The sequence below is a fragment of the Clinocottus analis genome, unplaced genomic scaffold, assembly GCF_023055335.1.
Source record: "Clinocottus analis isolate CAN_PGR_092001 unplaced genomic scaffold, fCliAna1.0.p SCAF_32, whole genome shotgun sequence".
Taxonomy (NCBI): domain Eukaryota; kingdom Metazoa; phylum Chordata; class Actinopteri; order Perciformes; family Cottidae; genus Clinocottus; species Clinocottus analis.
Genome location: NW_027176065.1, coordinates 959,191 through 976,818, shown reverse-complemented (window position 1 = coordinate 976,818; position 17,628 = coordinate 959,191). Strand labels below are relative to the sequence as shown.

Sequence of the window (17,628 nt, the reverse complement as noted above, 5' to 3'; positions counted from 1 at the left end):
TGCTTCTTGGAGGGGGGGGGGGGGGGGAGGGGCAGAGGAAGGGTTAAAGTCGGGGGTGTAGGGCTGGGCGTTGGTAAAGGAGGAGGAGGAGGAGGAGGAGGAGGAGGAGGAGGAGGAAGGGGGGCTATATAAAAACTGCCAGAACACAAGTGCTGCTTTATCCAGCCTGTCCCGCTCCGGGTAAGAGGAAACCCTGACCTGCAGCAGCAGCTTCACCCTTTTTTCTTCTTCTTTCTCCTGCATTTGCACCTCCGCCCGGACACCCACCCGCCCGGACACCCACCCGCCCGGACACCCGGACACCCGGTCGCTCGGTCTCGTGCGCTCAGGACCAGAATGGCAGCATCTTCTGCTCGCAGACCCGTCGGCCACATGTTGGCTCTGGCGTGGCTTCTCGTGGCCTCGCTGCTCAGCGGTGAGTAGGAACAAAGTGAAGTAGAAGCAGGACTACACCCTGCAGAGGGTCGACTTGTGGGGAGGTGGAGGGGCGAAGAGGGAGGAGGGTGGAGGAGTGTTTGTTTGAATGGCCTTTGAGGTTTTTAACCCTACAACTTTGTTTTACTCGTCTGGAATGCAAACACAGCATCTCAGCACGAAAATAAACATGAGGCTTCTTTTAAAAAGAGGGTTTCATACATTTGTTTGTTCCTCACAGACACAGAAAACATTACTTTGGAGCGCTTTGGCAAACAAAGGGATCTTCTTTTTGTTGAAGAGGGAAGGTTTTAATGATGTGGAGGCTCAGCCAAGTCAGGATCTCTATTCTGAGCTTTTACAACTCCCTCTCTGCCTTTTTATCCTTCTGTTTTAAAAACATTCCTCCGGCGCTTCGCTCGCTCTTTTCATTGACCTGATTCCCACGATCCTCCAGGACTCTGAGCGATGTGTGTATTTATATTTAGCTTCGTAACCGGGCGGCGTTCGACGCAGAGATAGATGAAGCTCCACTGAGTTAAACCATCAGGACGACGTGCGGCCGAGCGCCGTGTGCAGGAAGAAGCAAGTTTATCTGCAACGCAACGACTTCATCTGTTAAAACTGTCAACATCGTGTCCGCCAATGAAGCCGTGGCCATTCAAACCCTCGCTTCTCATATCAGCACATTTCTGCACAATGAAGTCAAACAACCTGCAGCTTCTTTCCAACTTTTTAAATAGTTTCCCTCTCATTTTAAATTGAGTGCACTTCAGTTCAATCCGAGTCGTACAGACACACAAAACAGTGAACTCTGGTTCTGTTTTTGTGCTCAAACTGCTGCAGCTTTGAGCTGAAGAGCAACCGGCGCTCCACTGATTGACATGCACAGAAAGAGATGTGTCACGTGGTGGGAAGCAGCTTCAGTGGCGGCCGAGCAGCTCAACGTCAACACAAAGTGAGACCAAGATGCCGGAGAAGACGGAGCAGAGAGCCGACCTGGAGCTGTGGGATCGTCTGCAGCTTCTCTGTTGTGGCTGCAGACGAACCAGCAGTTGCTTAATTCAAACCTGCCTGTCGTGTTCGTGGGATGGAGCTCACACGGGAATGAGATCATCGGCCGTGAGAAACATCTGCTTCTGCTTTGGGAAGTGAAAACGGCCTCGGACGTGATTTCAACCTATAGATCCTCGAACCGAAGGCGCCGAAACATGTGAGATGTTCATCACAAAGCACCTGAAAGAAGATGTGATGACATATATACACAACACTGAGTGAATCTATCTGAAGACCAAGAAGACCTCCGAAGTTAAACAGTTTCACAGACGCGATGAAACACCTGTTGAGTTGTTTGTAACTGTTACTGTACGATGATGTCAGAGCAGATTCTCAGTCGGGGTCTGAACAGGAGACAGAAACACTCGGGAGTGAAACTAACTCCCGTTTGGGATGATGAGCGGACGTCTTCTGGGAAACAGTGCGATGGAGAGCTGAGGGGCTGAGAGACGCTCACGTTCAGTGTGTTGTCAGTCACAGAGACTGAAGGATGCAAACAATCACGGTGACGCAGTTGAAGCTGCGGCTGCGCTGTGAAGTGGGTTTTTTGTTCTGTTTGTTTTTTTCAGGACGCTCTCAAGTCGCGTGCACCGACCCGCGAGGCAATGAGATCAAGTAAACTGTTGTTTATGGAGAACGACGGACACAACCAAAAGAATCAACAATCAACAACAGCAGCCGGGTCCAGAATGTCCAGCGGTCGACATCAACACAAACACACAAACACACAAACGCTTTTCCTTGGCGCTCTCAGCGGCGGCCTTGAACTGGATGCAGCCTCTGTGCTTTCAGCACACTGGGAGTCAGATGAGCAACACACACTTCCTCGTTTTAAAAGCGTGCGCTCTCCTGCTCGTCTTCATGGCCTGTGATGAAGGTTTCCCCCGATGGAAGTCATTTATTTTAAAGATGTCGTTCGTCACGAGTTCTTTCTGGACAAACTCGGCGTTGAGCCTCTGAGCCGGCGATCTGCTTCAGTCTGCAACAGGATCCCTCGACTGTCCACCTGCACTCACTCAAGCCAGCTCGCTGGAGGTGAATGCACGAGGAAGAGGAGCGGCCTGTGAGAGGAAGAGGAAGAGGAAGAGGGGGGGTGTAATGCTCCCGATTGAAAGCAGATGTCATGTTTCCTGATCGCGGTCCCCAGAAGCGTCACGCTCGCGGCCTCGGGGCCGGGCCGCTGCAGCCGGGCGGCGACGGGCGGAGCCGCTTCTGATTGAAACCATGAGATCCAGTTTGCCTTTCTGCCCCGAGAGAAGAATGAGCCGCCTTCTGCTGCTAATCGCTGTGACAGGAACGACAGGGGAGGGAGGGGCGAGGGGGCGAGGGGGTGAGGAAGAGGAGGAGGGGGTCATGATGGCCGGGTCAGCGCTCTGTTGTTTCAAAGCGGGTCGAGTTGCAGCGCATGTTGAACCCCGAGGGACCGAGCTCCAGTGTCACATTCCTCCAAACGCTTTTAACTCTCAATTCAGACGGTTTAAGATGCGTCGAGATGAGAATCCCCCAAAAAACAACTCCCTGTTAGGGAAAAACATGCAGCCATTAATGCTTTTCATTCACTGCCTGTGAGGAGCGAGGAAGAGGAAACCACACACACATACTGATATCGCAGAAATAGTCTGAATTTCCAAATTGACTGCTGGAGCTTCAGAGTGAAGCTGCCGTTGTTTATGGAGCTTTTTGAGAACATTAAGATAATTATGGTTAAAATCACATCATTATGGGATGTATTTTAAAATGATTACACTCATTGTTTCGTCTCCAAACTTCTACTTTAAAAAAAAAAACACGTTGAGATGTGTGCGACTGGAAGCAGTGCAGTGTGTGTGTGTGTGTGTGTGTGTGTGTGTGTGTGTGTGTGTGTGTGTGTGTGTGTGTGTGGTGCTCCCGGGTCAGATTTCTACCCGGTGATGCCAGAGTGATGTCAGAGATCCTCTAATGGGGTAATTTGACAGTACAACACATTTAAAGGCAGCAGAGGGAAAATTACACTTGATGGCGCTTCAATTTGGCAATTTCTGCACATTACGTCGCTCAGAAACGCTGAAATGTTACGTGTTTCACTGCGGAGAGGGCGTGCCGCCGCGTTTTAAAGAACAGCTTCACTTTAATGACCATTTTCAAAAGGTGATGGTTCACACATCGCCGTCCCAGAGGCTCCTGCATCACAGGACATGGAGACGCTGCTTCCAGACAGATGCACGGGGAACATTGCAGGATGAGGATGAAGGGAGAAAGGAGGAGGCCGTGTGTCTTCAGGTGTTTAGAGGAGCTGTCTCGGCTGGCAGACTCTCACGCGCTCAGTGGAAAGAGTCCGGACGTCGCTCAGAGCTGCAGACTTCATCTGTGGACATGTTTTGTGTGTCTGTCCTTTGTGAACATGGAGCTCAGGAGTTCTCTGGAAAGCAGGCTGGGAGGGTCTGCTAACATGAAACATCCACCAGATGGTTCACGTTTCACATTCAAAGTCCTCCAAGTGCAATTCATTTGCACGCCAATGCGTTTTTTTTGTTTTTTTTCATCTCAACGCTCTTTGTCATGAACACTTTTCTTGTTGAGTTGAGCTTTTATTCACGAGACCACGATGAGAAAACGCCACCGTCCGAAACTTTAAAACTTTAAAACTCAGCCCGGACCAGATCCACTCCTTTTCGTTCTTTCCTTTCACAATAAAAGCCCTCAACGCAGACCAACATCATTCCTCGCGTCGCTGCTGTGTGAAGGCCTGACGACACACAGCGAGCAGCGGCAGACGTGCAGCACTCTGAGATGAGACGTTTGAATCAATGCAACTCAAAGTGAAGACGCGTCTGTGAAGCAGAGGAAGCAGAACAAACCGTGTGAAGTGTTGCACTCGTAGTCATTATGAGGTATTCATGCAAAGTTATGCAAAGAAGTGGACCTGCGCCTTCATGTGGAACTTGTGTTTAGACATCACGAGCTGACGGGACGGAGAGCAGGCTGAGCTTCCCAAGCAATGAGCCGCTGCCATATGGCTGCTGGCATGTTGCTTTACACTGTACGATGTGTGTGTGTGTGTGTGTGTGGGGGGGGGGGGGGCTACTTCTCACCTCCAGAGATGCCTGGGATTAGCTGTGCGTGACTAGAGGAGGGCGAGCGGACAGCCAGAGTTGGAGGGAGGAGGAGGGCGTTGAGCTGAAGGCTTGTCTTCTTCCCGAAGCCGAGCCACATTCCTCCACCCAGAGTCCCAGGAGATGATGTGGGAGGAGGAGGAGGGTGGAGGAGGGAGGAAGAGGAGGAGGAGGAGGGGGGGGGGGGAGCCGTCACTCAGGGCATTTTGGTGGGAAGATATTCAAGAGCTCCGGCCGTACTGCAGACGAGCGTCTCGGCTGATTAACTTTGTCATATTTGTGCAACGATAAGCTCGACACACACACACACACACACACACACGCGCGGCTGATGAGCGACATCCTGGCTGCTATCATGACACACAAAGAGGGAGCGAGTGTGTGTGTGTGTGAGTGTCCCTGACGTACAGTTTGTATTGTGTATAATCCCCTTTAGCTCACGGCTCTGATTGAGCGAGTGGAGGGCGGCGGCGGGTTCAGAGGTCACGCCGCCAGGAAGCGTGCCGACCGCACACAGCGAGCGGCAAACGCCGCTGTGTCACGACAGCACAGACAGGAACAGGTGAAGGTCACGTTTTCACAAGAAAAGCACAGCGCCACGATTTCCTGGTTGTGTGATAAGCCACGAATGATTTTTTTTAATAACCAGCCTTGAAAACCAAACAATGACAAACGGCGGCCACTCAGATGCCGCCGCTCCTGTTCCTGTTGGTGGCGATGAGAGGCTGAGGTGCAGAGGTTTCTGGTCCGTCCGTTGTTTGTGTGCGATGAGGCGACTGGTCTCTGCGTACAAAGTAAAATAGAAAACAGGCCGCGTGTTACTGCGTCTGAAACCAAACAAGCATGTTTTTGCTCGATGAAAATGTTTTACGAGAGCGCTTCGGGTTGCCGCGGTTGAAAATCCTCAAAACAGAGATCAAGACACTGCGAGTTGCATTGTGTTTTTTTTTTTCCATCCTCAAAAAAAAAGCAGCGAGCAGATGGATTTCCAGCCTCTCACCACGACACCGCCCCAACATCCCATCAGAAAACCACAAACTGCAACTGAGAAACTAAACAGAACCAGCGGCCGCTGCATCAATCCTGAGACTTTTCTTTCAGTCTCGGATCGCAGAGTCGCTCCGGCACAACTTCAGCCTCTCACACTCATCGTGGTGTCAGACGTTGCAGCAGAAACCTTTGATTTATGCCCCGACCGCCTCACCCGTTTGGAACCTCGTGCTTTTCCGGCACAATAAACAGTCGGACCACACAGAGGCGGGTGAGGGCCGGCAGCTGCAGATAGACCGGCTTCAGCAAGGTCAGGGAGTCCTTGACCTGTCGCCGGGCCGCGCCCACGCTAACGCGTCCTGATGGTGAAGTGGAGACAGGAAGGAGAGCGAGACGCTGAAACTCGAGCGCGTCTGCAAGACGGAAAGCTTTCTTCTCCTTCATTGTGCAGTTCTGCAGAGTGCAACACCGCTGGGAGGCCGGTGGCTCTGGAGCTGGAGGGTTCCTCGTCTATCTGGCTTGTTATCCGCTGCACAGACAGCTGCGGCAGACAGTTGCGCGCTCTGAGCATGCCAGCAGGCCTCCTCCGACATTCCTGCCCCATCTGCCATGACAGCACATCCGGCGTTGACTCTCCACTTGTGGCAGCTGTCTGTCACAAGTCGTTTACCTCAGGAAGTCGGCGGCCACGTGTGATGTCACAGCGCCGCCACGGTGTGAATGTGCACAGGACGGATGTGCGAAGTGGTGACGGCAGACGGCCGAGAGGAGACAATGTACCGGCTGCAGGGGGGGAAACAAGTCAAGGAAGGCAAAAGGAGGAGAATAAAGTGAATGAGAACAATGTTTTTATGATGGAAAATACAACTAAAGAAAACACACAATAGATTTGAAACCATCCGGTTAACTGTGTGAGTAAAGCTGCAATTTGGTGATGGTAAAACACATGAGTGTATTCTAAAATATATTTTAGAAGTACTACATGGGAGCTTTGTGTTTTTTGTTGATTTTGGCGCTCCCTGTGGGCAAAGGTGGTAGTGCCTCTGGCACTACTTACATTTTGGAAATCATTATGTTTGATTGGGAAGGGAATGTATGGAAGGCCATTCCTGCCACACAAAAAAAATTAACACCAAAAAAAAAGAAAAATTAGGACCAAAAAAATAAAAATAAAAAAACAAAGTAGGACCAAAAAATTTTTAAAAAAAAATTAGGACCAAAAAAAAAAATTTGAACCCCAAAAATAAATAAATAATTATTTGGACCAAAAAAATAATAAAATAAAATTAGGACCAAAAAAATTATAATAATAATAATAATAAGGACCCCACAAAAATTAGGACCAAAAAAAAAATTAGGATAAAAAAAAAAAGAGTGAGGACAATAATAAAAAAAATTAATCGACTTTTTAAATTTTTTTTATTGGTCCTAATTATTTATTTGTTTTGTGTCAGAAATGGGCTTCCATAGAAATAAGACCCGATGACAGGCGTATAAAAGTATCCAGAAACAGAGAATCTTTTCGCTGATGCTCTCGTTTACTTCATGTAGATCTTACAGAAGAAGCACGAGCACATTGTTCCCTTGCAGTAGCGTTAAGCTAACAGTCACATATTTTATAGTCCATGCAAAGTGAAAACAAAGCCGTTAATTATCTGCAGCACGAGTGGCAGTAAGCTTTTAGCTCAACAGGGGGCAGCAAACCTGAAATTAACCTGGCAACCTGCAGGGAATCACACAGGGAGAGTGTGTGAGACGTAATGAGATCTGCAGAGGTGAGGCATTAAGAGAATGTCTTGAGAGTGAGGTAATGCTGTTGTCGTTAGACAGAGAGAGCAGTGCATGCTGGGTATTATGGGTCGACTCCTGAAAGCTACTCTCGTAATGTGACCTGATCAAATTAGAGCGATAAAAGAGTCCAGCCTCATTAGCTCCATGACTGCAGGGTGTGGTTGCTTCTTCTTTATTTTTAAATTTTATTACTAATTTGCTCAGAGAATTAATCCTGAAAGTTATGGAGGTTAATAACTTAACACAACTCTGCAGGTGAAAAAGACTCTTTGACTAACCTCAAATCCCTGTAGAGCCCCGAGGGACACAAAGAGATCTCACTGTGAGCTCTCACACACACACACACACACACACACACACACACACACACACACACTCATGCACTACAACCACCTGACCCACGAGCTACGACCTCATGTTACAACTTTATCAGATCATGGCAGCTGATAAAACCTCAGATTCTTCTGGAATGGCAGCACTCGAGGGGGAAGGAAGTAGAAGATGGGAACATAGAAAGTGGACTTTGGTGCACGTGAGCTTGTTGTGTGCAAGTTACTGACATCATAATATGAGATGCATCAACGTCTTGCCACCATTTAGAGCCAGCGACACACAGGAGAAGCCCGACGGTGTCAAATCACATTGTCACGTTGCATAGAGCTGCAAAATATGTTGTTTTCACACCAGAGATGCAGACAGACAATCACAGAAGTGCCAAAATCCATTTTAAGTCCCAGCATGCCCTATCCAGACAATCTTTTGGCATAAAATACGTAATTTTCCTCATTTTTTAACCGAACAACACAGTTTCTTGACTGAATCTCCTTCCTAACAGGACAAGACTTTGTTTTATTGTGATTTTTGTTGCAGATTCTGATTCTTTAGGTCCTAATCTTTCCATAAAGGTGTCTTATTGACGCTCCAGGAGGCTTTTTTGGGGAATCTGGCTCATATCATGCTGGATGTTCATAGTTACCATCAAAATATATTTTTAAAGTGATTTTTTTGGGGTTCCTACGACGACTCAAACAGGGAAAAAGAGGTCTGGCTCCACAGTTTCCACCGTGTGAACTCCTCCCATCTGGTTCACTTTCTTGCAACGAGGAACTGTCGGCCACATGTCTGCTGTGTGCAGAGCGACCAGCATGTTTGTTGAGAAGCTCGTCCCAGAGGAGGAGCAGGAGGTCAGCGCTCGGTTTATTTGCTCAGGCCGATGGAGGTGAAGCGTTGCACGTCTGAGTTATTCATTGCAGACGGTTTCTCGGGTGCTGAGAGTTACAGATGTGTGAGTCACGCCCTGAGAGTCGGCGTGGAGACGTCGTTCCTCGCAGCGCATCCACAGACAAACGGGAGCAAAGAGCCGAACCTTTGACCTTAAAATGATCGAGAAAACTGAACTGAACGAGACAAAGTGAAAACAAACCCCCTTTTTTCTGGTTTCTCAGCAGGAGTCACGGCGCAGGACGCCGCCACGCAGGACGCCGCCACGCAGGACGCCGCCACGCAGGACGCCGCCATGACGCCGGAGCCCACTCTGGCGCCGGAGGCCTACGTACGAGGAGACATGATCCCAGAGACGACTGCCGCCGCCGGTGAGAAACACTAGAGTTCATTTCTAGAAATACTTCAGTGAATTCATTCGATATCACATCCAAAGGGAAGTAAATAAATCAATGTCACCATCTACTTGTGTGACAGTCTCTGTGGGCGCTTTTATGTGTTGTGACTTAACTTTACTCACAGGCTGAATTAATTAAACCCTCAGAGCGTTCCTCTGGAAACGCCCAGCATGTCCCTCCCAATAGACTTCATGCTTTGGTAACACCATCACATTTAATGAATCATCTGAGAGACATTATATTATTCTGCAGAGACAAAGGATGAAACAGGCCACAGCAACAGCAACTGGATCAAAGAGAAGAAGAAATAAATAATCAGTTATTCTGTGAAGAAGATTGATTCAATCCCATCGAACATGTGGTCCGGATTATACCTATACTGTGAACGATTGATTTTAATTTGTACACACAACAAATAATAAGAATAACCAATGACATGAAGACTAAATATATATAGCAAATTCTAAATTGAATTCATAACTATATGTTTTCGAAAATGAGAAGTAGACAGTTGTAAGGCCCTAATAGTGTACTTAATGTTTAAATACATATAATTATCTAACTATATCTATAAAAGACTAATATAAACACAACAATAGGCTTCACAGATACATTTAAAGTGTAATTAATGGTTTTGCATGAGTCATACCTATCTACCTCTATCTAAGTATGTGTTGTTTTGATATCTAACAGATTAATAATTTAAGTTGAAATGTGTTTTCAGAGCCCCTCGATCCACAAATCGTGGTTTTCCCGACTATGGCCGCTGCGACTGAAGCGGCTGAAGCGACCGCGGCGGCAGAAGCAGAAGCAGCGGCGGTGACGGCGACGGAAGAGGCCGGACTCCATCACGAGCAGGCCGCCGCCGAGGGAACGGAGGCCGCAGCCGAGGTTCCCGTCAACACGGAGAAGATGGAGGAAGCGGAGACGCCGCCGCCGCCGCCGGCCAGAGGAGACGGGCCCAACAACATCCCACGGGTGAGACCAGACGCCGTGACGTCACGCAGACATGAGGGTCCGCTATGGAAAACACAGTCAAGCTGTAAAATCAGTTATTTCCTTAATATAGAGCAAAGGATAACAATTACATTAAATTTCAATAAGTCCCCTCTGGCCAGATCCCCGTCAATTGATTCAACATCTATCTATCTGTCTATTTATCCATATAGCTAGCTAGCTAGCCAGCTAGCTAGCTAGCTAGATGGATACCTAGCTAGATAGATAGCTAGATAGCTAGATGATAACTAGCTAGCTAGATAGCTAGCTATCTAGCTAGCTATCTAGCTAGCTATCTGGGTATATAGCTAACTATCTATCTAGCTAGATAGGTAGCTATCTATCTAGCTAGATAGCTATCTAGCTAGATAGCTAGCAATCTAGCTATTTAGCTATCTAGATAGATAGTTAGCCAGTTAGCTATCTAGCTAGATAGATAGATATTTATCTATCATAAACATGCTAGTGTGTATACTTGATATCATTAATTACTACTTTTGCTTTTAAGTTTTAATCATTTAAATGACGCCACTATTTGCAAATAGTTCTTCTCAAAGGACGAGTGGTTGTAGATTTTTCATAAGAACATAATGTCATATTTTCATAAGCCAGTGGGACTGATTTACACTTTTTTGTGTGTTTCTGACATGATCAAACAATGTAGTTATACGTGCTGTGCTTTCGGTGGACATTAGTGATTAAAACACAACATGAAATAAGATGCTTATAACAGAGCGTACAGTGTCCTGTAACCTGATAAAACATCAGTCATGAGCGGCACGGTGAGACGGGCTGAAAGTCGTGGGATAACAAAAGGAGTTTTGGGTTTCTCTCTGCAGCTGGTGCCACAGGATGACGTCGTCTGTGTCGGCAAAGAGGCCGTGCAGGACAAAAACGCAGTCAATCTGAGGCTCAAGGCCTCCTCCAGCTGTGTAAGTCCAGAAAACACGCTGCACTTGTGTAGATTGAGTATGAATGCGTTTGTGTGGCAGACAAAGACAAAGTGTTTTTGCAAAAAAAGTCAACATTTCAGTTGCTTTTGACAATACAGATTCTGATTCAACTTTATTGCCATTGCACATGGCACAAGTACTGTGACAACGAAATGTAGTTTACGTCTGTCCAGAGTGCAAAAGAAGCAGTTAAGGTGCAGAGCAGTGTGATGATACTATAAAAGACAGTATAGACAGTATTGACAGTATATACGATCCTGCAGGGGTGCAAAACATTCATGCACGATAACTGCAGGAGAGAGGAAAGCCGTCTGTGGCTTGGTGCTGATGCCTTCAGCTCTTCAGGACATGCTTCCCTGTTCAACGCCGCCGCAGAGCGCGCGTGATGCGTGGAGAGGCCCGAAGGCGCACAGCGTGGGCGTGTTTGTGTTCAGAAACACAAGCTCTTCAGTGTGTTAACGGCTCGGAGGGGATCTCAGCGGCGAGGTGGAGGTCGGCCCCCCGCTGGAGACGCTCACGCCGCCCTGAGCGGTAAATGCATTATTTAACATTTAAACAACGCAAAAACAGCTGGAAGCAGAAGAATACACAACAAAGAGGGGGTTTGGGGGGGGGGGGGGTTAATTTTGGGTTTGGGCTGCTTCATGGGAGTTCATCTTGATTTGTTTCAACACAATATTTATCCTTTAGGAGTAAACGATCTAAAGCAAACTCTGTTTTAAAGCTTTTTTGCCAAATGAATCACGCTTTAATCTCATTGGATGCAACCTGCAATCCTTTATGTTTGTACATTCTTTAAATAATTTGAGAAAGACAGTATTATTAAGGGACTTGATTAAGTTCAGGAACGGCATTTTGGTGTTTCTAAATCTGAGACGCTGTGTGAAGGGAGAATGCTGATACTTCACATCCTGCCGAGTGATGAAGGGACTCATCTGGTGTCTCAGTGTCTTCAGTTATTTGTGCCATGTAGCGGCGAAAAAGACCAAATGTCAAAATGTATGAAGAGTTAATTTACTTGTAGTTCTGCAACACAGTGTTGCACAATTAAATCCTAAGACAATGAAACAATGCATGCACTTATTCATTCACAAATGCTGATTTACATGCAGGCTGAGAGAGAGACGGTGCCGACCCGGCTCATCAGAACGCTGCATGTCGTGATCGTTAAAGCTGGTGCAACCTGAGAGAAAGAGGTCTGGTGTCCGGCTGCAGATGCGTCTGCATCTCTTGGCCGACGGCTGCAGGCTGCATTATTTCGTCCGGCACAGGAATTGCGCCTTCTCTGGTTTTCCTGAAGAAATGCAGACGCGTTCTGAGCTTCCTTTACTCAGAGATCCAATAAAGAGCTTCTTAAGACAAAAGATTTCCAGATAAAGGTCGCGGCGTCCTGCCCGCAGCGTCGCAGCCGTCTGTGCACTCGAGAAGAGGATCAAGGGCTCCTCCAGTGTGGCAGTTTACGATGTTTGGATCAGATTGCATCAGAGGAAAATGTTGCACACGTAACCCTTGTTGGATTAAAGACGAAGGAAGATGAACAAACAGAAGATGAAGGGATTAGAGGAGGAGCGGAGGATTCAGGGCAGTATTGAAGGCAGGCGGTGGTTTAGCAGAGAGCTAATCATCAAGGATCAATGTTGAATGCCAAGTTGTGTCGTCTGGAACTGTTGGGATCGATTGAACTGTTCAAATGTTGTAATAATAATAATATTAATAAAAAAACGTCCAATACTTAATTATCTTGTATTTGGGTCTCCCTGCAGAAAGACACCAAAGTGAAGATTGAAAGTGTTCTGCAGGAGCTGTGCGGCGAAAACTGCAAGCTGGACATCTACCAGGAGGACGACTCGGACCAGATCCTGGTGTCTGGGAAATACGTTGAAGGTCAGGAGGTTTCTTGCAGTCATTAAAAACAAAAACAATAAGCACAAATGCACAAAGACGACATTCTTGAAAAAGACACGGCCTCCTCCGAAAGGTCGCCGTTGCAATTGTGTGCACATCCTGTTGCTGTCGAAGTCTTTCAGCGTGTTTTAAAGTAGGTGTGGTTCTCTTTTTGAGCGGAAATGTGAGCATGACCCCGTCTTATAGGAGAAATGCTCCATTCCAATAGTTCCAATAGTGGAAGATTAGCGTGCATTTAAATGTAGCCACTGATATACATACACATATAAAATAAATATACAATAAAATATTGACTTTCCTTGTCTTTTTCATCACTATCCGTTAAGTTAAGTTGCATCTCTGCGTCCACTTCTCTAAAAAAACAAACAAATGTGACGAGAAAAACGGAAATTACTCATTTAACTTTTCTTTCTTTTTTCATTTGCAGACGACGTTGCCGGCATGGCGGACAAGTTCAACAACGACAACATCAAAGATAAGGTGCAGTGTGACGTGTGTTGCGTTGTAGAAACTCTCCACAGCACCGAGCGTGTTCTCACGGTGACATCATCACCACGAAAGGCCTCGAAAACACACATCCGACAACGACACGTTGCATTCACAGGACTCAGCCGCCATTTTGTTTTTTCTGCCTCGCCGGAGTCACTTTAAAGACACAAAACACCTGACTCATGATATTTTGCTCTCTTTCTGGTTTTCCAGACCGACGTGGAGGAGGCGGTTCCTCGATGGGGGAAGAACTCCAAGCTGGTTCTGGTTTCCCTGCTGCTGACCGGCCTGCTGCTGGCCGCCCTGCTGGTGGCGGCGTATTACCTGAAGACCCACCGCAAGAGCTCCAAAGGAGTCCGACTGGTGAGTCCGTCGGGAGCGTCAGGAATGCCGACTGCGTCACAAGTCTGTCGCGGTTTTTAGCCAGTTAGGGCACCCAAAAAATGAATGTTAGATATCAAATTAAACATAAAAATCAGGGCTACAATAATAAATAATCTCCACGTACAAGCTCTAAACCAGTAAAAAAAAAAAAATCATAACGTGCAAAAAGTAACTCATATTTGTCAAAAAGATGAGCAAGGAAGTCGGTTGGATTCCTGTTTTCTCCACATACTTTCATGTTGAAGTGCCCTTGAGCAAGGCACTGAAGCCCCAGAGCTTCACAGCAGCTCAAAGCTGCTTCTTTACTGAGGATGGAGACATGCAGATAAAGGATTCTTAAAAAAAGCCTCCTGGAGCGTCAATAAAACACCTTTTTGTAAAGATTAGGACCTAAAGAATCAGAACCTGCAACAACAATCACAATAAAACAAAGTCTTGTCCTGTTAGGAAGGAGTTTCAGTCAAGAAACTGTGTCGTTTTGTTAAAGAAAATGAGAAAAATTAAGTATTTTATGCCAAAAGATCGTTTAAATAGGGCATGCTGGGACTTAAAATGGGCGCAGGAGGATTGCTGCACAGTTTCCAGAAGGTTAAGATAAGCTTTGAGTGGTGGGAGGAGTAGAAAAGTGCTTTATGAGTACAGTCATTCACCAGCTTCCTTATCTTGACATCATTTGTCTCCACGAGATCCAGCTCACGGAGGAACTTGAACACGGCGACGTTTATTTGAACAAATAAATAAAAAGCACATATGGATCTGAGGTCAAACGTACATGTTGGACTCACATCAACTCAAAGCAGCTCAGAGGGGTTTTGGCTTCTTTCCACATGAATCCCCTGCCAGGGGGCCACAGATGGTTTCACTTTTTTCTCTCCTCTGAATCCCATGACATCATTTCTTAAAGCGTTTACATATGGCGGCACACCCATCTGATGGATGGAACGGATCGCTGTGTTGCCTTTTTTATTTTAATCAAATGTTATTGTTGTGGTTCCTGCCAACGACGGACGAATCAGCTCATAAAACTCAAACAAAGAGTTAAAACGTTGAAGCAACACAACAGCAGGCACTCACATGGTTAACTGTACAACAACCAAACACTGAGCACACACAGCTGGAAACAAGAAAACACAAAGTGTGCATTTGTTTACTTTTGCACAACGTCCACAAAAGCATCCACACACACACACACACGCACACACACGCACACACACGCCTGTTTGCATGTCATATTCGTGCAGTCAAATTGTCCGTGTCGTTGGTAAATGTGCATGGAGCTCTGACCTCGGTGTTCGTGCTCCTCTCAGGCTGAATCCTTCCAGGTGGACGAGGAGAACCAGGCCAACACGCTGGTGTCGGTGGCGCCGCTCCCCCAGGAGCCGCTGGACAAGCCCGCCGCCAACGGCGAGTCTCCGCCCGAAAACGGGACCACCCCGACCACCAACGGACACTCCGCCGCCGCCCAGACGCCGGTGGCCGACACGGAGATGTGAACGCCGACACACACCCCCGACCTCCCCGTCCTGACACACACACACACACACACGACCCACAATGCCTCCTCTGCCCGCCGCCTCAGAGACCGTCCACACACTGAGACAGATTCAACACGGATCCACCGCACACACACGCTCCATTCCTCCACCTTCCTCTGCGCCGACGGCGACGACGAAGACGATGAAGCTCGTGACGACGATGACGATACTGACGATGCCTGTAATGTGAAACGTTTTGGGATCTCTTTCGGGGTCACAAAAGGAAGCCGAGACGCGCTGTGTTTGGGACCGAGGCTGACTGGGATGTGTCAGCTGCTCTGACTTCAGTCTCGTCGTAACAATCATCGTAGAATCCCCAAAAAATCTAATGCCAAACGCGTGCTGCTGGTTCTGAAGCTGCAGCACAGGAGCTTTGAGTTCACTCCACCATCGTGGTGCAAGAAACCACATGAAGCCATGAGGTTTCTGCTCTGACGCTCACGCATGTGTTTTTGATTTGATTTGTGAAATGTTTGTTTTTTGTAGCCTCTTTTTTTTGTTGCCTGAACCTCGTTGAGACGCTGAAGCGTGAGATGGGCAACCAGGAAGTGATTGTCAGGCATCCGATTTTCTCACAAACTGTCAAACTGTAATAAAAAGGAAATAGTTTTCTTGTTTCTGTTGTTGACCGATGAGCGACGGACAACAACGGTAGCTCGCATGTTTTCTTTGGCGATGACGCCATCAAGCTGTTAGTGTTTACCTCGAGGCTTCAGGCTCATCAGCATAATGAACTAAACCTTTGGGCAAAGGTTCATTTGCATAGTCTGCGAAGTGCATTTCCACGTTTGTAATAGTGCTGATTTTAATAATGACATCAGTGTACAGATGTTTTTTTTTTTTTACAAATGCAAACTTTGACTTTCTCTCACTTCTGTCTTTGGGACGCAAAGACAGAAGAACGTTAACGTTAACGTTAACGTTAACGTTAACGTTAACGTTAACGTTAACGTTAACGTTAACGTTAACGTTAACGTTAACGTTAACGTTAACGTTGTGTGCGTCATGACGCGTCATGACGCACACAACGTTAACGTTAACGTTAACGTTGTGTGCGTCATGACGTTATTTACGTTTATCGTTAGCGAGCGTCATGACGTTAGCGTTAGTGTGATGCGTCATGACGTTATTTACGTTTATCGTTAGTGAGCGTCATGACGTTAGCGTCCCACAGTCCCAGTATTTTATCAAAATTGATCCTTCAGGGTATGTGAAATGCAGCCAGTGCTCCAAGGAGGTAAACTACAGTCAGAAGGGCTCACATGGCCGCTCTTCACACTGCAGACAGAAGTGCAGCAGCTGTTCACTCTAATGACACAGCCAGTGTACTGCTTTACTTTTCAAGTATAAGCCCCAGATGTGTCAAAATCCTAGAGATGCCTCTGCCTCCACCTACTGGGGTCTTTCGTTATTTCAGCATTTTTTTTCCAGCATTTTTCGGCTTCAGCCATCACTCTTTTATTTTACTTCCTTGACACCGTGACGTTTCCACAGAGGTCACGGAAAAGTGCTTAGTGTGAGACGTTAGGAGGTACTTATTTGATTTTTAATATTATTGTTCAATAAACAAAACAATCCAGTGTGCAGACACATCCCATAACCCGTTACCATCAAATGGCAATACTCAAGTAAAGTACATTTTAAGGGTATTTAATTACATTGCTCGAGTAAATTACTGTATTAAATTCCAGCATTGACATTTATGCTAAGCTATATACTCTACTCTATATACTCTCTAAGATATATGTCTACTATTCTAATCTGTATCATAATAATAAATTATTTATTTTGTATTTTTTGTATTTTATTAAAACATTTTCAAAGTGGATTATTTTCTTCATTACTGTTTTTATTACTGTTTATTTGTATTACATGTTTTTTTTAATTTTACTATGTGTCTTCTTTTCAAAGTAAAAAGATTATATTATTATAATCATTATTATTATTATTATTATTATTATTATTATTATTATTATTATAATCTGCACATAAACTATACAATATGAAGGGATATGAGAAACGTGTCTCATATCATGTGTGTGTGATATATGACATGCATCGTTAGAGGGAGAACATTTAATTCACAGCTTTGTACTTTGTGAAAAAATCCCTTGGTTTTACTTTCACATTCCTTTTATTTCAACTCATACCTCGTTATTACAAAAGCTACGTAGATAAACTAAAGACCGTTTTTTTAGTAGGAACTACTCTGGAGCAGATGGGGAAGAAAAGAGATGTGACCCAACCGGATGTAGCCACCGATAAACAATGTCGTTTCCGTGTTTCTGTATTAAACGGTCCGCGGGCGCCCCCGGGTGGACAATCTATTCATCAACTAAAATATATAAATTAAATAAGTAAATGATTCTGTTTTTCGTTTCTACCTCAGAATCAATAATTGTTG

General features: G+C 46.1%; 1 protein-coding gene across 1 annotated transcript; it reads left to right on the top strand.

Moving 5' to 3' along the window:
* The first annotated feature begins 191 nt into the window (after positions 1 to 191).
* On the top strand, positions 192 to 15,833 carry si:ch211-286o17.1 (hematopoietic progenitor cell antigen CD34). The gene is made up of 8 exons (XM_068595874.1): positions 192 to 415; positions 8,789 to 8,935; positions 9,687 to 9,940; positions 10,798 to 10,890; positions 12,675 to 12,795; positions 13,244 to 13,296; positions 13,519 to 13,668; positions 14,997 to 15,833. The coding sequence occupies exons 1-8, from the start codon at positions 337 to 339 to the stop codon at positions 15,180 to 15,182; spliced, it is 1,083 nt and encodes a 360-aa protein (XP_068451975.1). The 5' UTR covers positions 192 to 336; the 3' UTR covers positions 15,183 to 15,833.
* Positions 15,834 to 17,628: the final 1,795 nt, after the last annotated feature.